General features: G+C 49.5%; 1 protein-coding gene across 1 annotated transcript; it reads right to left on the bottom strand.

Annotated features, from left to right (window-relative positions):
- Positions 1-5398: 5398 nt before the first annotated feature.
- Fgr (FGR proto-oncogene, Src family tyrosine kinase) lies at positions 5399-21966 on the bottom strand. The gene is made up of 12 exons (XM_059256158.1): positions 21855-21966; positions 20124-20332; positions 19061-19163; positions 17106-17204; positions 11877-11980; positions 11576-11725; positions 9614-9769; positions 9342-9521; positions 8826-8902; positions 8386-8539; positions 7410-7541; positions 5399-7323 (listed from the first exon to the last, which is right to left on the bottom strand). The coding sequence occupies exons 2-12, from the start codon at positions 20317-20319 to the stop codon at positions 7115-7117; spliced, it is 1560 nt and encodes a 519-aa protein (XP_059112141.1). The 5' UTR covers positions 20320-20332; positions 21855-21966; the 3' UTR covers positions 5399-7114.
- Between the last annotated feature and the right edge of the window lie 1599 nt (positions 21967-23565).

The following is a 23565-nucleotide window of genomic DNA, read 5'->3' as shown; positions in this document are numbered from 1 at the left end:
TGTCCTTGGTTTACTTTCAGTTATCTCTCAGACTGTAGGTCAGCACGATGTTGTCCCTCTGTGAGCGCTTAGCCTGGGACACCACTGATAAGTCTGTAGGTGTTATCAAGTATATCGGTATGTGGAGTTCACGGGCCTGGTCAAGGCTTCATGTCCTGTGAGTGTGACCTAGAGTGGTACTGTGTGTTCAGACTGGATATCCTCCCGTCAAATCCCTCCACACTGGTCACCAGGGTTTTCTTCTGAAAAGTGGATGTGGCCTTGTTTACCCTCACACTCAAAACTCAACGGTGGCTGAACATGCCTGTACTCTCGGGGCTCAGGAGGCTGGAGGTGAATTTGAGGCTAACCTGAACTACCGAACCAGCCTGACCTACGGTGTGAGACCCTGTTTCAAAAGCAAAACAAAGGCTGGAGAGATAACTCAGTGTTTAAGAACACTGGCTGTTCTTCCAAAGGTCCTGAGTTCAATTCCCAGAGACCACATGGCGGCTCACAACCATCTGTAATGGGATCTGATGCCCTCTTCTGGCACACAGGTATACATTCAGAGCACTCATACATAAAATATAAATTAAAAAAAAAAAAAAAAAAAGCAAAACAAAACAGGGGGCTAGAGGGATAGCTCACAGGTTTACAGCTGTTCTTTTAAGAACCAGAGTTCGATTCCCAGCACCCACCTCGCAGTCCACCTCCATCTGTGACTTGAGCTCCAGGGAGTGGCATGCCTTTGGCAACACAGACACTATGTGTCTGTGTACACACCCATTTGCACAATACACATATACACATATACACATGATAAAAAAAAAACAACAAAACAAAAAACAAAAAAACCTCTCTACTTGCTTCCTGTTGCTCCAGGGTTAGAATCCCAGCCAAGTGTATGGTTGACCAGACGCTAGCTAACTCATCATCTTCATTTTTAGGCACTAACCCCCAGCAAAGCCAAGTCCCCTCCAGTCAACCCTACCTAATGTAGGTAATGTACTTCCGGGCAGTTTTCATTTCCTACTGTCTCTAGGTTCACTTAATTCTGTCTCTTGCTTCTTTAAAAAAGAAAAAAAAAATGTTTTTAAGTGGGGTACTTTGATACAGGGTTTCAAATAGCCCAGGCTAGCCTGAAACTCACTGTGCAGCTAAGGATGATCTTGAATTCTCAATCCTCCTGCCTTGAATTCTCAATCCTCCTGCCTCCACCTCCTAAGGGATGAAATCATAGGCTTGCTGCAGCAGACTGCCCCTCCCCACTCCTTTTCTTCTCTGTCTCTTTCTTAATGAAACAAGGTCTCTCCTTATGTAGTTTACGCTCACCTCAAATTCACAATCCTCAAGGGCTAGAATGTATCACCATGTCTAGTCACTCCCACCCACCCCGCCCTTTTTACTTGCATTTCAAAAAATTTTATGTGTGTGAGTGCTTGCCTGCTGTATGTGCACCAAGTACATGCCTGGTGCCCTGGAAGTTAGAAGAGGCCATTGGATCCCCTGGAACTGGAGTAACACATGCTTGTGAGTCACCTTGTGGGTGCAAAGAATCCAAACCTGGACCTCTGCAAGAGCAGCCAGTGCTCTGAACTGCTGCGCCATCTCTCCAGCTCCAGTTCTTCGTCTTCAGTGTTTGTTTTGTTGGTGTTTTTAGACAGTCTCACTATATAGCTTATGTAGTTCCAGGTTGGCCTAGAACTCACCGAGAGCAGCCTGCCTGTGTCTCAGAGTGATGGCCTGATAGCGCTCCACCTGGCTGGCTGGGTTTGTTTTCTCGTCTCCAAGCCTATGGTAGCGGCGCACACCTTTAATCCCAGCACTCCGGAGGCAGAGGCAGGTGGGTGTCTGTGGGTTTGAGGCCAGCCTGGTCTACAGAGTGAGTTCTGGGATAGACCTACATAGTGAAAGCCTGTCTTGGAAAAAAGAAAAAGAAAAATTCCTGCCCAATTGAGTTTGGATCTTCCCCTGTTCGCCGACACACCTTAGACTATCATTTTCTCTATCTTTCCTCTGAACCCTGTTACCATTAAATTTTGTGTACCTTGAGAATGGGAATTGGAACCTGACACCCCAGCATCCCACTCAGATTAAAAAAAAAAAAAAGTTTCCTTCATTTTTTTGATGTAGTTCTCAGAGTTTCCACTAGGTGGGGGGCAAGCATCACCACGGGGCCATCCTGGCCATGTGCGTGGGGTGGGTGGGACAGAGGGAGGGAAGCACCCACAGGAGTGGACAGGGGAGTCATCCAGCTCAGTTTGGGGGCAGTGAGACTCAGGAAAGTCTCCTCAAATGTGCCCTGGACAGTGAGACTCAGGAAAGTCTCCTCAAATGTGCCCTGGACTCCCAGATGATTTCTTGATTTCCTGCTTCTCCTGTTCTGACCTGCCATCCGTACTCTGCTGGCTTCATCTACACCCTCAGCCATCTCCTACGTAGTTGTTTGTGTTTGTCCGAATAAGCCTCCCTTTGCTGTGCCTCTGGGCCTTTGCACAGGTTCTTCTTTCTGGGCCTTTGCACAGGATCACCTCACTCTGTTATTTCATCTGGCCGATTTATTTCACATACTCCGAGAAATCTCCCCAGGCATCTACACTGGCCTTGCTGCTACATGTTGAAATTGTTTGCTGTCTTGCCTCCTGGACAAGACCAGCCTAATGGAGAGAACACTAAATGAATGCAAAATAGCCCAACAGGTTGGCAGATGCCTGTAATCCCAGCTCTGGAGAAGCAGCAACAGGGGGATTTTGAGTTAAAGGCCAGCCTGGACTACATAGACCATGTCCATCTCAAAACCACCAACAACAAAGAGAACCAAACCCATCAAAAACTACAAACAAAACAGCACAAAAACGGGTGTATAGAAAATTAACAAATGGCTAGGTTGGGGCTTTTGTTTGTTTATTTATTTATTATTTTTTACTTATGTGTATATGCGTACACCTGCATGAGTTAATGTTCACATGTGAGTGCAGGTGCCAGAGGACATTGAATCCCCTGAAACTGGAGCTCCAGGCAGCTGTGGGCCTCCAGATATGGGTGCTGGGTATTGAACCCAGGACCTCTTAACCACTGAGCCATTTCTCTAGTCCCAATAGAGGGCAATCGGCAGTGTGTATTGGCGACACTCCGGGTCCATATCTACACCCATAGCCTCCCTGGGTCAGGATTAGATTTTGTCATGCAGCTCTATCAAAGGGATGTGAGAGTGGGATGCACAAGTTCAAACCGGACTCCATCGTCTTCCTGTATGACCTTGGGTGAGCGTCAGAGCCTTCTTTTTTTTTTGTAAATGCTTATAATCTCACATTGCTGCAGAGCCTCGTGCAAGGATCAAATTAGACCATGCAAATGAAACACCCCGCATCAGTCAATTAGGTGCCCTCCCCCAGCATGAACTTGGAAATAAAATTGCCCTCCTTAAGTCTTAAGCCAGTAAAATCCACACATCACGGAGGAGAAGAGCCAGGTGGGGGAGTGAATGAGGCGAGAGATGGTTTTTGTAAACGACTGAAGAGTTTTGTGAACGGTGCAAGCTGCAATCAAGGTGACCCCCCTGTAATCTCGGGGAGGCAGGGCGAGAGGATGTGATTGAAATGGCGAGAGCAGTGGGCTAATCAATTGCATTGTGCTCTATCTGGAGGGAACAGAAGGCGGTACTAAAATGGGGGTGCCGAGGAGGTTCATCCAGCTGCTCTGGAGGGAATGATGGGGAACCTGGAGACACAGGGAAGCTCTGGTCTGCTGAAGAGCAGCAAGGGGCCTGGCGAACTCCAGATGGTTCACCGCACTGCTGGGCCTTTACTGAAACCACACAGGCAGCAGGCAGAGCCCCAGGAGGCAGACAAGAATATCCTGGTTCCAGGAAAGGGTTGTGGAGGCTGAGCGCTAAATCTGGGGCCAGAGACTTGGTCTCAGCCCCTGATCCACGGCTTATGTGCTGGACACCTTCGAAAATTTGACTTAGGCAGGGCATGATGGTATATGCTTATGAGAAACCTGGCAACATAGAGAAAGTCTATCTCCAAAGTGGGTGGGGGGTATGGTTTACCTCACAGTGCCTCAGGTTATTAGAACAGCCTCCTGTTTTCCTAGGTTATGCGGGGTTGAAATGTCAGCATGCCCTTAGCAGGACATCTGGCATGGAGTTAACATTCTGTAAATGACTTGTATTCAACATTTTACGGCTTAAGAGAATTAAAAACTTGCATAGCATCCCATAGCCAGTAAGTGGTAGAGGCAGAGGTCACAGCAGGAAGTACAGCTCCAGACCTGTGTTCTTAACTGTTTACTCCATGCTACCTTCTGGCTTGTACGTCGGGCTCCTGTGAATTCGGTTGATTAGGAGACTGTGGCCTCAAGAAGCCTTGGTACCTGAGAGTTTGTCTGCAGAGCTAAGGCTACCATCCTGTGACACGCCTCTCAGCAGCCACCTGGATTCTCTCCATCCTTTGATTCCATTCAACAACCCTCAACACAGACTTGGTCACAGGGAAGTCTCAGTTAATGCCATCTTGCCCCCTTTCCTTTAGACCCCCAGCTTGGCGGGAGTTTCTAAGGAATCTTTCTGCCAATAGCTAGAGCGCGCGCGCGCGCGCGCACACACACACACACACAGAGGATACACACCCTTTTGAAAGCCCAGTGGTAATAGAGTCTGGTGAAGAGACCAAGGGCTTTGTATAAGATCAGCTCTGCCACGTACAACAAGTGATCCAGGCATATCATGTAACCCCTGGGCCTCGGTTTTCTTATCCAGTGGAACTAATCATAGAAAACAGTCTCAGCGTTAGATTACATTGGGGGAATCGAGGCAAAACACATCTGATGTTCAGCAGGCATGTTTGTTTGTTTGTTTGTTTGTTTGAGGCAGGGTCTCACTATGTATCCCTGACTGTCCTGGAATTCTCTATGTAGACTAGGCTGGCCTCAAACATGGACATCCGCTTGCTTCTGCCTCCCAGGTGCTGGGACTAAGGTGTTTTTATGTGCCCAGGGTCCTGCTCAGTGAAGGGTCCATCAGAGTCAACTCTTAGTAATTGCCTAGTACAGCAATGGCTCCAACTCCTGGACTCTTTCCTCCTCTACCCCATTAGTAAGTCAGAGGGCCAGTCTGAGTGCCTGACGAGAGAGGTGGGAATCCATAGTTCCTGCTCTCCTGGTTTCCAAATAGAGGCATTCAGCTGCCAGGTTCTCCGAGGAGGACTTAAGAGGTGGTGCCATTCTTTGCTATTGTACTTAGGAGGCAGAGGCAGGCAGATCTCTGAGTTCAAGGCCAGCCTGGTCTACAGAGCAAGCTCCAGGACAACCAGGGCTACACAGTGAACCCTGTTTTTACTCCATTTGAATCCATTTACTCTATCTGAAACCTTGTCTCAAAAAAAAAAAAAAAAAAGGTTGTTTACTATCCCTGATCCCAGCTAATAGGTCCTCCCAGTCACTATAATAAATAAAGATACTTTCAAAGGTCTCCAAAAGCTCCCTGGGGTGGGGAAGAACTCCTCCAGTGAGGTCCCATGAGCTAGGTCTCTTCCCTCCTCCCATGTCCTGTTTTTGGAGAACCTGACAGCTACAGAGGGTCTGTTGTATTCTTCTCCATGCCTCTGCTGTGGAAAACCTAAGACTGTGGTGGTCTGAATGTAGTGGGTCTCTATAATCTCACAGGGAATGGCACTATTAGAAGGTGTGGCTTTGTTGGAGGAAATTTGTCACTGTGGGGGTGGGCTTTGAGGTTTCCTATGCTCAGGATACTGCCCAGTGTCTCAGTTGACTTCCTGTTGCCTGCAAGATATAGGACTCTCAGCTACTTCTCCAGTACCACATTTGCCTACATGCCACCACTGTGAAAACAGACTAAACCTCTGAAACTGTAAGCAAGCCACCCCAATTAAATGTTTTTATTTGTAAGAGTTGTGGTCATGATGTCTCTTCACAGCAATAAAAACTTTAACTAAGCTGGGCAGTGGTGGCACATGCCTTTAATCCCAGCACTCAGGAGGCAGAGCCAGGTGGATCTCTGCGAGTTAGTCGAGGCCAGCCTGGTCTACAGAGGGAGACCCATGACAGGAATCAAAACTACACAGAGAAACCCTGTCTCGAAAAAACAAAAACAAACAAAATCCCAAAACCTAACTAAGACAATGTCCCAGTGTGCCTGTGATGGGCGGGAAATTGGCTGACATCAGGTAAGGAATTAACTGTACACAGATTCAAAGCCACATTCATCTACTTCCAATTGCCTGTTCTCTGTTTTTCTCAACTCATGGTAAACTGACCTGTGGATGATCAGTGGGACTTTGGGGTGTTCTGAAAGTCCATGCACTGGGTACCTTGAACTTAGTAGGCAAGAGGGAACTCCTTACCACCTGCCCCTCAATAGCCAAATCTATCCTGTTTACCTCCTGTGGAGTACCATCCCTCCCCAAAGATGGCTCAGGGAATTTTCATGGCTCAAAGTTCACATCATCATTGTTCTGACTTACATAATGAATAAACACATTACACAGAGAGGTGGTGAGCCTTCATCAACTCTCTCCCTCAGACCTGGGCCTGGACCAGAGCATCCAGTCTGCAGGAAGACAGTCAAGCAAAGATGTCCCCTGCTCTTGGAACCTGGAGAAATCCAAGAGAACCAAGAGCAGTAATTAAATTCTTAGGGCCTGGACTGGAGCAGGCTGACAGGAGGTAGGAAAGCAGGAATAAGAGATAAGTGAAGGAAGGGAAATACAATTTTATAAATAACTAGACAAAGTGTGAATATTTTTAGGAGATGGAAGAAAGAGGCTAACAGCATGGAGGAGCCTGGTGGGACAGGAAAAATGGTGCCTGGGGTCAGAGTGTGTGAGAGATGAGTTCCGAGCATCCATTCACTCCATCTGTAAAATGAGTGGGGTGCCCTAGATTTTTTGGGTGGGGCATAGGTAGGAAGGGAAGACAGATCACTTGGGGTCAGAGAAGGTAAGAGATGAGCGCCTAGCCTCCATTTGCCCCATCTGTAAAATGGCTTCAGAGCATCTGGCCTTCTCGGATTCCACAGGATTCCAAGTCTGGAGGGACTGGGACTTAGAGAACCCTGGGGACTGGCAAGGGCAAGAAGATACTCCCAGAGGGTCACTGATGTCCAGCCAGGCTAAGTCTGGTCTCCAGGCTGGTACTGTGGTTCTGTGGAGATAAAATAGTCTTCCAGGAAAGACTGCAGGTACTCAAAGGTGGGCCTCTCCTCCGGATCCAGACGCCAGGTCTGCTCCATGGCTTCATACAGGGATGCTGGGCAGCCTGGAGGGCACGGCATGTGGTAGCCATGCTCTACTTGTTCCAATACTTCCCGGTTGTTCATGCCTAAGAGGTGGGGCTCTGTCAGCCAGCGCAAGAGCAGGGGTGGAGAAGGCCCTTCCCCGTGACCAGACCCTCAGCCCCCAGCTCACCTGGGTAAGGAACTCGGCCCTTGGTGATCAGTTCAGTGAGCAGAATCCCAAAGGACCACACATCCGACTTGACAGTGAATCTACCAAAGAGGGCAGCCTCTGGAGCTGTCCACTTGATGGGGAACTTGGTCCCTGGAGAGATGGGGGAAGAAGGCAAGATTATGAGGTGTGTGTGTGTGGGGGGTGTCCATGAAAACTGCTAGATTAAGAGAATGAGGACTTTAGGATTAGGCATCTTGGGGGCCCTGAGCATAGAAGTCTCTGTGCACAGCAGAGAAGACCCGCTGTCCACGTAGTCAGCACCTACTGTGTGTCTAGTACAGTGCTGGGTTATGCTTCTCATGACAAGACATTAGAATGTCTCTAGCCTTTACTAAGTTCTGGGCCCAGTTTTGTTTGTCTTTGTTTGGGTTTTATGGTACTGGGAGCAAACTCAGCCTCGCTTGCCCCTAAGCACCAAGTTGTATCCACCCCACCCCACCCTCCAGGCCCCAGTATTGTTTTAGGCAATCTGCCTGCATTGTTAACACATTGAGCCCTGCCTTAGACCTCGTCTTACCAGTGAGGAAAAGAAGAGGCCGAATAAGTTCCTTGCCCAGCTCACACAACCAACAAGTGTCTGGGAGCCACACGAGGCGTTCTGGCCACAGACCTGGCAGTATTATACTCTATTGTCTTCTGTTTAAGACTTATAGAAGGGCCTGGGACTTAGTCAGTAGCTGGTAAATACTTACTGATTTACTGTTGTCTAAGTATTTTCATTTGATCAGAAATGGCAAACCACAGAAATTAGGGAACTCAAGACGCGTGGTAGCAAATGCTTGAACTGGGATAGGAACTCAGAACTACGTCTGATTTACATCAGGATGGGGGTGTCTGGGATCATCAGGGGCGGAGAAGGGTTTCTGACTAAGTGGGGTACATGGCAACCCCTTGGAGCATTTGATCTCTAGGGAGGTAGGGTGAGGCTGGTCACCTTGGCGGGGGTTGTATTCATTATCCTCTATGAGGCGAGCCAGCCCGAAGTCCGCGATCTTGCAAACTAACTGCTCCCCGACCAGGATGTTGGCGGCTCTCAGGTCTCGGTGGATGTAGTTCATGCGCTCCATGTAGGCCATGCCCTCAGCTACCTAGGAGGGGGAGGGAAGGAAGTGAGAGGCAGGAGCAACAGGGACTCACCACACCGTGATTGGACCTGAGGGGTGTGTGGGAGTCGCCTGTCGGAACCCTTCCCCCAACCCGCCCCAGCCCAGGGCACATGGGGAGACAATCAACAGCATCTTCCTGCCTCAGGCCTCATAAGGCGGGCGAGGTGCCTTGAGGTGCCGTAGTTTTAGGTGTGTGAAGGCACATGGGGTTTCTGAGAGGATAATTGGCTAAGAGGTCTGGGAGATGAAGCCTGCTGGCCTAGTTTACCTGGGCGGCCATGTCCACTAGATGGGGCAGCCTCAAGTTCTGGCCTCCTCGATCCTTTAGAAAATCCAGCAAGCTACCTAGGGAGAAGCAGCCGGAAGTCAGCAGCAGGTCCCTACTCCCAGCATGCCTTCTCTACTTTGGTCTTGCCCCTGTCCTGCTAATCTAGCCTGGCTCAGCCACCCTTCCTGCTTTCTCATCTAGATCCACCCTCTGGTTCTGTCTCCACCTCCGAACCCATGGACACGCCCCATTTAGACTCCTCCCTAGGTCCTCCCTTATCCCAGATCCTGCTCTGGTTTGCTCGCATGGATCTGTTAGTGGGCTAACCTTCAAGCAAGAGAAAACTCTGTCCCCTGTCACAGGCCCCGCCTCCTGACCTGGCCCCATCCCCACATTAGCCCTCAGAAGGATTTGTGTATCCCAGTCTCTCCCTGGAAATAATACCTACTGTTTCTAGTACCTTCACCGGTGGTGGCCCGGGCCCCACCCACCCGCACCTCCTACTCAGCTACTCACCGTGGCTCATAAACTCTGTCACAATATAAATGGGTTCCTCGGACACCACCGCGTACAGCTGCACCAGCTTGTCATGCCTCAGCAGCTTCATGATCTGTGCCTCCTCCAGGAAGGCCTTAGGAGACATGGTGCCCGGCTTCAGGGTCTTCACGGCCACCTTTGTGTTGCAGTTCCACGTGCCTGCTCAGCGGCCGCATTCTGTCAAGCCTGGCTCTCTGCCAGCCCTGCCCCTTGTCCCAGCCCCCAGCCCCGGGCTCCTGAGATCTTCCTACCCAGCCACACATCTCCAAAGCAGCCGGTGCCCAGCCTTCGTTCAAGCGTTATGGAGCTACGGTCGATCTCCCAGGCATCCTTGGCCAGGCCCAGCGTCTGGGGCTTCATGGTGGTACAGGGTGCCGTAAGCAAGTAGCACAGACCATCATTCACTTCTGGAAGAAGGGCAGATGGAAAGGGTCACAGATGGAGGCTATGATACTCACCCCTAACACAACCCAGCATCAGACCTCAAGCGTAGCTATAAATAACCAGGCCCTAGTGGAACGTGGTGGTTCATGCCTGTAATTCCAGCACTCAGTAGGTTGAGGAAGGAGGATTGTAATGAGTTCGGTGTCAGCCTAGGCTACAGTGTTAAAAAAAAATCCAAGAAACAAAAGTAGTTGGTTTACAGTTTTAAATCCTTCACAAGGCAGGATTTAAAAAACAAAAACAAAAACAAAATGTTTTTAAAGTAAAGTTTCATAGTTTAGGTCACATCGGGAGAGAAGGTAATTCAGGCCTCTGAGTAGGCAATCTTGTTGGTGCCTAAGGAAGAGGATGGCATACAGAAGGAGAGATGATCCCTGTGGGAACTTCATGGCTATTCCTAGTAGGTGGCCTCTGGCAAGGCCTTCAAGGATAAGAACTGGTTCTGGCAGGTGAAGATGGAGGTAAGGTTCTGAGGCAAAATTGTGGACATGCAGCCCATTCCTGCCATGGACCTTTCCCTGGGACAAACCAGTCACAGAAACAAGCAATGATGTTGCCTGGGCTCCAAACGTGGGTTTTAGACCTGGGTTGAGCACCGTTGCTGAATCCCACAACCAGGCCTCCATCTGGTCAGGTCCACGCTGCCTCCTGGTCAGTTCAGAATCATTGGCTTCTGCTTGTCTGTGTGTCACTCATTTCATGTGGCCACTGTCCCTGCCTGGGCAAGGGCCACGGCAGACCAGGGGACCTCTCCTTCTGCCTTGTCCCTGGCATCCAAGTAGCACCCAACAACCAGAAGTTCCCCTCAAAGTTCAGACCAGCTTCGACGGCCCGCTGCTTAGAGCAGCGGTTCTCAACCTGTGGGTCGCAACCCCTTCGGGGGAGGGGTTAAATGACCCTTTCACAGGAGTTGTGAATCAGACATTTACATTATGATTCACAACAGTAGCAAAATGACAGTTATAAAGTAGCCACGGAAATGATTTTATGATTGGGGGTCACCACAACATGAGGACCTGTATTAAAAGGTCCCAGCGTTAGGAAGGTTGAGAACCACTGGCTTAGAGCCTATGATGGTGACTGCCTAGTAAATACAACAGGGCCAGCGAGGGAGCTCAGCAGATAAAGGTGTCTGCCAGCAAGCCCATCAGCCAAGCTTGATCTCTGAGACCATATTTATGGTGGAAGGAAAGGACTGACTTCAAGTTGTCCTCTGACTTCACACAGGGGAGAGAGAGGGGAGAGAGAGAGAGAGAGAGAGAGAGAGAGAGAGAGAGAGAGAGAGAGAGAGAGAGAGAACGACAAAGTCTCCACCAAGTTTCCATAGACTGGAGCCAACAAGATGGCTCATCAGACAAGTGTCGGCAGCCAGACCTGATGATCTGTGTTTCATCTCCAGGACCCACTTGGTTGAAGAAGAGAACCAAGTTCCACAAGTTGTCCTGTGCCCTCCACACCCACTCTCTGGCATGCATGCATTCACAAACCTCTCCCCCCAAATAAATAAAACGTAAGTTGTTGGTTTTTTCTTTAAATTCCCACTGGCTTAGGTCTGGAAGAAAGGAACTGGCCCTATTGGAACATTAGGGGGCACTGCCTCTTCGTCACTGCCACTTGGGGCCTCAGTTTCCCCAGTATCCACACAGAACATGATCCTGGCCTGGAGACGTGCACACTGGGCCCAGCCAGTACTGCTTTGGGAGAGCATTTCCTCCTCTAGACGGCAGTCTCTCCATCGTGACAACACTTGGTCACGTTGAGCAGCTCACCCGTGTAGTGCCGCACCAGGTCCTGCACGGATTCGAACTGGGCCCGTGTGGTGATGTAGTAGCCGCCTGTGTCCAGCTTTCGGATCTTATAATGCTTCACGTGATCGCCTCTGTTCTGGTCCCAGTCACGGATGGACAGGGAGTAGGCACCTGTGTGGGAAGGGTCACTTAGTCCTTGGACTAACAGCAGGAAGAGGTCCCAAGGGCAATTCCCAGAGCCCACTTTAGCTCTGCCCCTTAGCCCTGACCCAAGTACTGCCCCACTGACCTTGATGGCTGATGGCGTGGAGTACCAACGTACCTTTGGTTGTCTCACTCTCCCGAATGAGAAAGGCCCCCTGAGGGTTACCAGCTGAGAGAAGTTGCCTTTCTGCATCCTTCCTACTGATCTTCCCAAAGTACCACCTGTTAGGAAAGGCAGCAGAATCAAGCACATTCTCTTCAAACCCCTGTTCATCTTCCTGGGAAGTCACAAGCCTCAGTTTCCTTACCTGAGAAATGGGCTGTTATAATTTGCATTATGGTATAAGGATCACAGAGAAGGGAAATGGAAAAGTGTCTGGTACATATAGTAGATGCCTAAAAAGACCAGGATTCTCCTCTCTACCCACTGGTATCTCTTGAATTAAAATTAAAATATAGCAAGTTCTAGGCCAGCCAGGGCTACATAGTGAGACCCTACCTTTAAAAAAAAAGTGTGTAATCCCAGCACTCGGGAGGGCACAGGCAGGCAGATATTCTAAGCCAGCCAAGGCTACATAGTGAGACCCTGTCTCAAACAATCAAATTGGTAGAACCCAGTCCTCAACGACCTTATGGTCATTGCCAGAGGGCCCTTAACTCATCTCTCTAGAACTCTTCACAAGGCACTTTACAAAGGAGGAACTCAAGGCTCAGAAGGGAACTGACTTCCCCCCCAGGCTAGCTGATGTGGACTGCCTGAAGTCCTCACCCACCCTAGCTCTTTCCCATCACACAGATGATCATCCAGACCCCTGCTCCACCCTAGCCCCGCATTCTTCCCCCCACTCATGTTTTCTGTGACTGAACTGTAGCCCCGACCCAGCTGTGCACGTACGCAGGGGTGGAATGGGGGGCTGAAGTGACCACACATGCTGTAAAAGACTCCGTGGTGACTCCGTTGTGATCTCACCTTATTTCTAAAGTGACTGGGCCACATGGATTCAATAGAAAGTTTCAAACTAAGGGAGATGGGAACATCTGGGAACGCTGGCATGGTCAGTCTCTACCTGCGTACAGGCAAACCTGGGAAGAGCCCTTGGCAAATGGTGTGCCTAGGAGGGCAGACAGCAAGGAGAAGTGATTGAAGGCCTCAGGAGCCCCCTCCACCCACAGCCACGGCATTAGTAACTTCCTTAAGGGTCCACAAAGTAAGTCAGCACCGAGGAGGAAGTCATCCTGAGTGTGACGCAGCCCGAGCTACGTAACAAGACCTGCTTCAAACTAAAAACCAAACCTCATAGCCAGGCGGTGGTGGCGCACGCCTTTAACCCCAGCACTCGCGAGGCAGAGCCAGGCGGATCTCTGTGAGTTCGAGGCCAGCCTGGGCTACAGAGTGAGTTCCAGGACAGGATCCAAAGCTACACAGAGAAACCCTGTCTCAAAAAACAAAGCAAAAACCAAACTTTAATAGGCTGAGCACTCTTTTTGTGGTAGACATGGACCCTGCACATAAATGTGCCCACTAATAGTGTTCGGAGGGAGGTGCCATGTTGAAACTCCTAAGACAGATGAGAAAACTAAACTAACTACTTAGTGGTTGAGCAACCTGCCCGAGGCCATAATGTGACTCCAAAACTCAAGTTGTCTACTCTAGGCCTGTGCTCTTAATCAAGACGTGCTTTGAGCACGTTAGACATTAGCATGCTGCTCAAGCTATGGACACAGCATGTACCCTAACCCCTGGACCTTGGCCTCATTACCCCTCCTTCCTTCATGCTTCCTGACACCCTCTCCACAATGGCCTCATCCCACTTATGCTCTGGACTTGCCCATGTCCCTCTGCTCAAGAAGCCCCACATCACCCCATGAACAACCCCCTAAAACCGTCCATCTGTCAAACTCTAAACACACATACCTTCTTCCTTCCTAGGGGGAAGCTCTGAGGCCATGTTGTTGTTGTGTTTTAAAGATTTATTTATGAACCGGGAGGTGGTGGCGCACGCCTTTAATCCCAGCACAGTTGAATTACTGTGTGTGTACAGGCATGTGAGTGCAAGTGTCCATAGAGGCCAGAAGGGGGCATCAGAATCCCTAGAACTGGAGTTAATGAGGGTTGTGAGTCATCATGTGGGTGCTAGGAATCGAACCCTGGTCTTCTGGAAGAGTAGCAGGTGCTCTTAACTGCTGAACCATCGCTATCACCCCCTACTTTTTTTTTTTTAACAAAAAATGTATTGTGTTTTATGTATGTATTTTGTGTGTGCATATGCATGTGCACATGTATGCATAAATGCTATAACAAAGGAATGAAAGTCAGAGGAAAATCTGTGCACTCTGGCTTTTTCCTTTCACCCTGTGGGTTCTGGAGATCAAACTCAGGTTGTCAGCAAGGGCTTTTACCTGCTAAAGCATCTTCTGCACGTTTGGCCCTGACTTCTCACCTTGCCTTCACTTAGACCCACATTGTTCCCTCTTGGGTCAATTCTTCCTCCTCTTCTTTTTTTTTTTTTTTTTTTTTTTTTTGTTTTGTTTTGTTTTGTTTTTCAAGACAGGGTTTCTCTGTGTAGCTTTGCACCTTTCCTGGAACTCACTCTGTAGTCCAGGCTGGCCTCAAACTCACAGAGATCTGCCTGCCTCTGCCTCCCAAGTGCTGGGATTAAAGGCGTGCGCCACCAACACCCGGCTTCTTCCTCCTTCCTGGACTCTGCTGTCAGGGCTGCTTTTACTCCCCATGAGACAAGATTCCTTATGAAGGTCATCCCATTGCCAAGAATGAGGGTGGCCTCAGACAGCCCTCTCCTGTTTTCAGGAATTTTCCCTCCAGTCCTGAATGTTCTGCATTGGCCTGGCCTGATTTTCTCACTTCTCCAGGGGCTCTTTCTTCTCCAAGGGGTCACCCCCAGAGCCGGATCCTAGGACCTCTCTATGCCTCTCTCTCTCTCTCTCTCTCTCTCTCTCTCTCTCTCTCTCTCTCTCCTTCCCCTCATCCTACTGAGCAGCTTTAATTGTCTACTCAGGTGAGTCCCAGTTCCACCAGCACAGGTCTGCCATCTGCCAGGGCTACAGACAAGTGACGGTCTCGGTGACAATTAGGAGCAGGTGCCCCTTCCTCTGGGATACTGTAGTGGCATGGTCAGACACATCTCACGCACAGCACAGCCTGGTCTAGCTTCTGGCAGCTTCTGCCACCCCTATGGAACCCACCTGCATCTCTACCTGCACCTGTGCCCCCCACTCCCCGTTTTAGCAGCTGGCACCACACTTCACTTGCTTCTTCAAAAGATACTGGATCATCCCCAAATTCCTCTCACTCCCCACAGTCCAACTACAAACCGACCTCCAAGTTCTGAGGACTCCCATCCTGGTTTTGGATTGGGTTTTTTTGGAGATAGAGTCTCAAGTAGCCCAGGCTATCCTCAAATTCACTACAAATGCTGGGATTACAGGCATGTGCCACCATGCACAGCCTAGTTCTTCAAAGTCTCTTCCGTCATTTTTTTTCACAAGTGTATGGGACACATCCCAAGCACAGCTTTTTTTTTGGGGGGGGGGATGGGGGAGAAGACTGAAGATGGAATCTGGGGCCTTACACATGTTAAGCTACACTCCAGCACCTCTCTGTCAACTTAATAAAACTAACTGTAAGTATTGTTCCCTTGCAAGCCTTTTTCATACTAAATATGTACTCTGCCACTGAACTGTACCTCCAGTTCTACCAGCTTTTTTTTAGACTTAATTTAACTTTATGTGTATGAGTATTTTGCCTGCATGGATGTCCATGCACCACATATATGCCTGGTGCCTGCAGAGGCCAAAAGAGGGTGTCAGGTCTCCTGGTACAGTTGTAAGTCACCGTGTGGATGCTGGAAATTGAATCTAGGTCCAGTGCTCTTAACTGCTGAGCCGTCTCTCCAATCCTGTTTTGCTTTGTTTTTGTGGGTTATTTGTTTTGTTTGAGACAGAATCTCATTTCTTACAGGCTGGCCTCAAACTTACTACATCAAGGATGACCTTGAACTTCTGATTCTCCTGACTTTATTCCCAAAGTCTGGGGTTATAGACAAGTGCCCTCGTGGTTGACTTTTGGTATGGTGCTGGAAAATCAGATCCAAGGCCTCATGCCTGCTAGACAAACACTCCAAACACTCTACCAAGTGAGCTTCATACATCCCCAGTGCCCCAGTTCCACTTTTTAGGTTCTAAAAAAACCTATTATTATAATGTTATTATTATGTGTATGTGTGTGTATGTCTGTGTGAGTATTTGCTGGGCATGCACTCATGAGTGAGTGAGTGTGTGTGTGTGTGTGTGTGTGTGTGTGTGTGTGTCTAGATCCCCTAGAGTTCTAGTTATCAATGGTTGTGAGCTGCCTGTCTTGGGTGCTGGGGACCAAACTCCAGACCCTGGAAGGACAGTAAGCACCGTTGGCCACGGGGCCATCTCTCTAGTTTCTGCCCCTTATAGGTTTGAAAATTCATGGGTAGGCATCCCTGGGCATACCTCCTACTCTCAGAAGTTCTTTGACTTTTCCTTTAAATCTACACTCTCTCTGCTAAAATAGATAGATAGATAGACAGACAGACAGACAGGTCTGATTTTTGACATGATGTCACTGTTACAGATAGGCAAGGTGTATACTGGGTGGCACATGGTGTGTGTCTAGCTGGGTTCACACACCAGCTCCACACCTTACCAGCTATGAAAACTTGAGCAGGATATTCATTCTCTCTATACCTCAACTTCCCCATTTTTTTTTTTTTTTAATTGAGACAAAGTCTCACTATGTAGCTGGCCTGGAACTCACTGTGTAATCTAGGCTAACCTCAAACTCAGAGAGATCCACCTGCCTCTCCCTCCCACGTGCTAGGATTAAAGATGTGCATCTCCACACCTGGCCAGCTTCCTCATTTGTAAAATAAACAATAGCGTTTCTTACTTGATCACACAGAAACCCTTCAGTTACAGAACACAGCACCTGCTGTCCGGCGTTATCTACGGTTACCATAATCATTGACATCTTCCGCTTTTTTTTTTTTTTTTTTTTTTTTTTGTGGGTTTTCAAGACAGGGTTTCTCTAGTAGCCCTGGCTGTCCTGGTCCCTGAAACTCACTTTGTAGACCAGGCTAGCCTAGAACTCACAGAGATCCTGCCTCTGTCTCCCAAGTGCGGGGATTAAAGGCCTGCGGCACCACAGCTGGCTGTCATCTTCTTTTGGCTCTACAATAACCTTATAACATTGTAAATGAGGAGACAGGCTCAGAGCGAGGCAGGCATTTCCTGAGAGATGGCCTTGGAAGCTAGACGCTAGCATTTTCTCTACAGGGCTGGCCCAACCCCACTCACTCACTCTTCAGCCTGGATGGAATCCACAGGGGCCACGTAGTTGCTGGGAATGTAGCCAGTGTGTCCGGAGCTCAGCGACCGAGCCTCCCACCAGTCCCCTTCACTGTAGACACAGAACACGGGTAGTCAGCAGGGGTCCAGGCAGAGCCACCTCAGCTGCAGAGTGGCTCTGCCACTCCTCACCTCCGACCCCTCCCCGCTCAGAGAGCGTTAGTCTGCCCGTCCTCCACCCACTGCAGCTGCCCTAGCTGTTCTCACCCGAAAAAGGACTGTTCGAGGATTCCTAGGCTTCTTCCTCTGGTTCCTCCCTTGAGCGGCCACAGTGGAGCTGACCAGATTCCCTCCCTACTGGGAACTCCCCATGGCTACAGATTTCCTTCCGGATAAAATTCAGGCTTTCCAACAGAGCTTTGAAGGCCTCTGGATTCTGACCTGCCTACGCCTCCAACTTCTGCTTTCTCTTCTAAACTGTATTCCTCCTCCTCTCCCTCCTCCTCCTCCTCTTCACTGGGAATCAAATCTAAAGTCTCACCCTACAGTCGGGGACACGGTCAAAGGGGTGACGCACGGTGAACAATGCTTTGGGGACTGTGAAGAGAGGCTCCAGGAAAAAAGGCAGAGGGCCTGTTACCTCAGGTGCATTTTGTTCCTGGATTGTTCTTGGACGTGATTTCATTCCTCCTTTGACAAATATTTATGTGTTCCCACACTCTGTCCCCGAGCCACACTTCCAGCCCTGCTGCTCACCCTCCCTCCTTCCCTCCCTCCTGTCCTTTCTTCCTTCCTTCCCTTTTTTCTGGCTGTCCTGGAACTTGCTCTGGAGACCAGGCTGCCCTCGAACTCAAAGATTCATCTGCCTCTGCCTCCCTAGTGCTGGGATTAAAGGCGTGTGCCAAAATCGCCCAGCCTCTTTTTTTTTTAAAGTTAGTTTTTGCATGTATTTAGTGTGTGGAGGCCAAAAGACAACTTACAGGAGCCAATTTTCTCCTTCTACCATGTGGGGGGGTCAAACTCCCAAGGTCAGGCTTGGTGGCAGGCACCTCTTACCAGCTGAGTTACCCTCCCGGCCTTGAACCTCCTTCATTATGATTTACACGTGCAACCACTTGGTGCGTTCTAGAAATAACCGTTAAGTCTTTTTCCCTCTCCCTCACATCTTCCTTCATTGTCTACTTATTTTTCTAGTCTCCGTTTAAAAATCTCCAGGAAGCCTTCCTTATTTTATTTATTTATTTTTTTAGATTTATTTATTTATTATGTATACAATGTTCTGTCTGCACATATCCCCGCAGGCCAGAAGAGGGCACCAGATCTCATTACAGATGGTTGTGAGCCACCATGTGGTTGCTGGGAATTGAACTCAGGACCTTTGAAGAGCAAGCAGTGCTCTTAACCTCTGAGCCATCTCTCCAGCCCCAGGAAGCCTTCCTTAATCACTACTACCCTGGGGACCAAGTTCAGTGTTCTGCTTGTATCCCAAGCCCTTCACCTTCCCTCTCCCTGCACGGTAGGGAGCAATCAGTGTTTTCTTTGTTATTGTCATTTGTTTGCAGTGCTTTAGATGGAACCCAAGGCCCATAGGCAAGGCCAGTCCTCTACTGTGAGTTACACTCCAGCCCTCATCCAGGACTTTTATTGGCATGTATATGTGTGTCCCCCCCCCCCCCCAAGCTGGAGCTTTCTGGACAGGGGTCAGAGGTTACTACTCCTCTCTGGAACTTGCTCCCAGCCCAGGCTACACCCTCAGCTAGGCAGCCCAGTCACTTACAGCCCAGGCCACGCCCCCCTAGGCAGCCCTGTCACTTATAGCCCAGTCACGCCCCTAGGCAGCCCAGTCACTTACAGCCCAGGCCACGCCCTCCCCTAGGCAGTCCACTTGGAGCCCAGGCCACGCCCCCCAGGCAGTTCAGTCGCTTACAGCCCAGGCCACGCCCTCAGCTAGGTAGTTCAATCACTTACGTATTGTTCAGGATGTGGAACTTCTCGCCTTTGGTGAAGGTAAGGTCATCCCTTGTCCTGGCCTCATAGTCATACAGGGCGACGAACGTGGTCACTCCAGTCCCTGCGGAGTCAGAGCTGCTCAGCAGAGTAGGACATAGAGTAGGGAACCAAGGGGGCTGCGCCCGTGGAATCCAGTTCCCCAACCAGGCACTGGACAGGACCTCCCCATCATCATAGTGTCTAGCTTCCCAAAGGAGTTTCAGGGACTAGTGGGATTTCTGATTTGGGCTTCACAGCTTGCCCCATTAGGTCCAGGAAAAATAACCTCATCACCCTAGAAAGTTCCTATGTTGCTCTTTCTTCCTCTTCCCCATCAAGAGGATGTCTTGGGGCTGGAGAGATGGCTCAGAGGTTAAGAGCAATGACTGCTCTTACAGAGATCCTGAGTTCAATTCCCAGCACCCACATGGTGGCTCACAACCATCTGTAATGAGAGCTGGCGCCCTCTTCTGTGTACATAATAAATAAATAAATCTTAAAAAAAAAATGTCTCACCTTCTGAAGTGATACTTAAGAAGATAGAAGCCTGTGTGTGTGTGTGTGTTGCTTTTGAAACAGAGCCCCTGAAACTCATGATGATCCTGCCTCAGTCTTCCAAATGGAAGGGTTCTCTTTGCTACTTGCAATTAACACTGGGAACAGAAAAAGACCCAAACTGGGCTCCTGACTTAGCTGCTATGAACTAGAAAATAGGGCTGCTGAGGGGCTGGAGAGATGGCTCAGAGGTTAAGAGCACTGCTTGTTCTTCCAGAGGTCCTGAGTTCAATTCCCAGCAACCACATGGTGGCTCACAACCATCTGTAATGAGATCTGGTGCCCTCTTCTGGCCTGCAGGGATGTGTGCAGACAGAACATTGTATACATAGTAAATAAATAAATCTTTAAAAAAAAAAAAAAAAAAAGAAAATAGGGCTGCATCTCCTATTCATTCTAGAGGTTTCTAAGGACAAGTCGGAATCTCAGCTTCCCTTAGTTTTTCCCAGAACCCAGGCTGCAGCTGTCTCCAGCCCTAGAGACCCACCTGAGATGCTCCTCATGTTGCCAACATTAAGGAAAGCTGGGCTGGTGGGCTGAGGAGAGAAGTTCTGCAACCGGCCGTGGCCTTGAGTGGGGTCAGGATAATAGCGTTCTTCAGCCCCTTGGTTCCTGAAGTCACCTTCCATGCCAACATCCTCCTTGGATGCAGGCTCTAACTTCTTGCAGAACACACAGCCCATTCCAGGTGCCCTGCTGTAGGATGGGGACAGGTCTCATTCAGGGTGGTCTGGCATGCACAAACATTTGCACAAATTGGGGTCTTCCTGAGTAAGGTCCACCTTTGGTCTGCCTCCTAGTCTTTCTTAAATTCCCCCCCTCCCTCCTCCCCGAGACAGGATTTCTCTGTGTAGCTTTGGTGCCTGTCCTGGATCTCGCTCTGTAGACCAAGCTGGCCTTGAACTCACAGAGGTCCACCTGCCTCTGCCTCCCGAGTGTTGGGATTAGAGGCATGTGCCACCACTGCCCGGCCAGTCTTTCTTAAATTTGTATTTAATTTATATGCATTGGTGTTTTGCCTGCATGTATGTCTGTGTGAGAGTGTCAGATCTTGGAGTTACCAACAGTTGTGAGCTGGGAATTGAACTCAGGTCCTCTGGAAGAGCAGCCAGTGCTCTTAACCCCTGAGCCATGTCTCCAGTCTCTGGCAGGGCTCAGTTTATGCACTTTTGACTCCTGTTGCTTTGATGCATTCTATCTGTGACTCCTTTATGGTGTTTCTTCTCCCCTCAGTGTCTTTGTGTGTCTCTAAACATGTGTTTGTGGGGTGTGTATGCAGTTCCTGGGGAATGTCTCTGTGTGGAGAAGAATGTGCTGATGCTGATCTTGGGACGTAGCTCAGTTGATAGAGTGCTTGCCTAGCATGCATGGAGCCTTGGGTTCAATTCCCAGTGCTGCATACACTCACCGAGCACTTAGGAGATAGAAGCAGAAAGACCAGAAATTCAAGGCCATTTTTAGCTACATATCAAGTGTCAGGTGAGCCTGGAATACATGGGAGCTCATCTCAAAAAACATAATGTGCAAAAAACAAACAAACAAAAACAAAACAAAACAAAACAAAACAAAACAAAAAAAAACACATAATGTGACCGGGCAGTGGTGGCACACGCCTTTAGCTCTCGGAAGGCAGAGGCAGGCGGATCTCCGTGAGTTCAAGGCCAGCCTGGTCTACAAAGTGAGATCCAGGACATCCACGGCAGTTATGAAGAGAAATCCTGTCTTTAAAAACTAAAAAATAAAATAAAAATGTGTTCATGTCTGTACATGTATTTGGCTATGTGTATGCGTGTCTATGAGTTTGGTAGGCAAGTGATTATGTGTGCATCTGTATGTGTGTGAGTCTGTGTCCATGCAGGTCTGTGTAACTATGACTGTACAAAGCTCTGTGTGAAAGTATCTGTGCTTCTCTCTTTCTCTCTAGTGTGTGTGTGTGTTTTGTGATACAGATCTGTAAAGCAGCACATGTTTGTGAACGTGTGAGGGCATTGAGCCTGCACCTGGAGATTCCCTGCAGAGGGGGATCAAGGCCATTTCCTGTCATGAGTCCAGCCTCCAGCCTCTCAAGCTGCCTCATTCTGGCTCCTCTATCCGTTTCCTAGCAACAGGGCCCTTGCAGGAGGAGGGGGCTGTGAGGCAGGCATTGTGGGGCCCAGGAAAGCGACCCCACCCTGTTCCCTGACCCTGAAAGCCTCGGCATACTTCGCACCCTACTCACCCCACAGGCCCCTAGTCCTGGGTCAATAGGACTGATGCATGGTCCCTGGAAGGTGCAGGAACCCTGAGGGTGAGACAGAAGAGCATGAAAGATGAAGAAGACCTTGCCAGGGTTTCTGCCAGCCAGCTGCCCAGATCCTACCCACTTCAGGAAGCCAGAAGCCTGAGCTCTGTCCCACCATGACCTCTCCCTTTGTTTTCTCTCCCACCACTCCTGGAACACTTGCATATCCATCCCCACAGAGGACACACTGCCTGTGCCAGCTCTTGCACTCAGTCCCACCTGAGGCGTGGCGAAAACACACACACACACACACACACACACACACACACACACACATCTGTGCACAGTCCTACAGCACCACAGCATCCTTGAGGGAGTGTCCTTGCCAGTATCACTGCACACCATCACACTCTCGAATGAGCTCTGGTGCACAATAACACACACACACACACATCCGTACCCATACATGTGTGTATATGTGCACACCCATGTATGCACATGTCTGTCTGGATGCTTCACACACTCGCACCATCACAGCTGTATCCAAACCCATCTTTCAAACTGGAGTACTATCAAATCGTGCTTGGCTCACAGGACCTCAGTTATGGTCTCCTAAAAATAAACTTTCCCTAGAACCCTGCCTCTGCCCTCAGCCTGGGCAAATCCCAGCAGACCTATGTCCATCTGGTCACAGCATGAAAGTGACAGTTATCCACAGAGCATCATCAGGGAGAGGTCCCAGTCAAAGGCTGAGACCACCACAGTCTCTTGAAGAGCTCCTGGAACAAGCCAAACTCTCCTCAGTGGCTCTGTCCTCTGAGCAACTCCACAGGAAGGTCATTGAGCAAGGGGTCCTCAACCCACCCCATCCCCCACCTCACCCACGGCCAAAAATCTCCACCATTGCGACACTCAGAGAGGAACTGCCTGGGGAGAACGCTGGTTTCCTAAGATGTGACACAGCTTTGTTGTAAGGTGGGGCCAGCCTGAGGAGAGCCAGGCTTCTCTCCTGGGTCCTGAAGATCACAGTTCCCATCCAGTTCTCCCCATGTGTCGTCTTCTCCTCCAGTTAGGTAGAACACTCACCTCTTCCAGGAAGCCTTCCTTCCTGGATCTAATAGGTCTGGTTGCTGGTGTCTGGTTCAGTCACCTGAGAGTCCTAAACCACCTCCTGCCTCCTCTCATCCTTCACCAAAACCATTCTCCCATGTGTGTGGAGGTGAAGGGGTAACATGTACGCGGTGAGCTGTGAGGCAAGCTGTGTCGAGAGGCCTGTCCAAACACAGCTTCTGTTCACTCAGCTTTACTGAGATCTTCACCTCAGGATGCCCCGACCCAGGGAGTGAGGGACCAGTATTTCTGAGAGGGCCCAGCATTCCAGGCTGGTTCAGGTATGGGAGGGAGGGAAGGAGGGGGATAGATGTGGAGGGGAGAGGCTCCCCGCCCCCCACAACCTAGCTGAAGGGTTTTCAAGAAGAGGAGAGGAGAGAGAGGGTAATATGAAAGCAAGGCCTATAGCTAAGAGTGAAGTTCCTCTCACAGAAACAGAAAGACAGCTGAGAGTGAAGTTCCTCTTACAGAAACAGAAAGACGGTGCCACAAACCTATACCGAGCCACACGAGATTTATAACACAGTCTCAGACATATGTACGTATCTTCTCAGCAACACACAGGTCATACAGACTCCAAGTTCATTTGAACTCATCT

Source organism: Peromyscus eremicus, chromosome 2, assembly GCF_949786415.1.
Source record: "Peromyscus eremicus chromosome 2, PerEre_H2_v1, whole genome shotgun sequence".
In the NCBI taxonomy this organism is placed as follows: Eukaryota; Metazoa; Chordata; class Mammalia; order Rodentia; family Cricetidae; genus Peromyscus; species Peromyscus eremicus.
The sequence above is the reverse complement of the archived record's forward strand: the minus strand, read 5'-3'. Positions and strand labels throughout refer to the sequence as shown.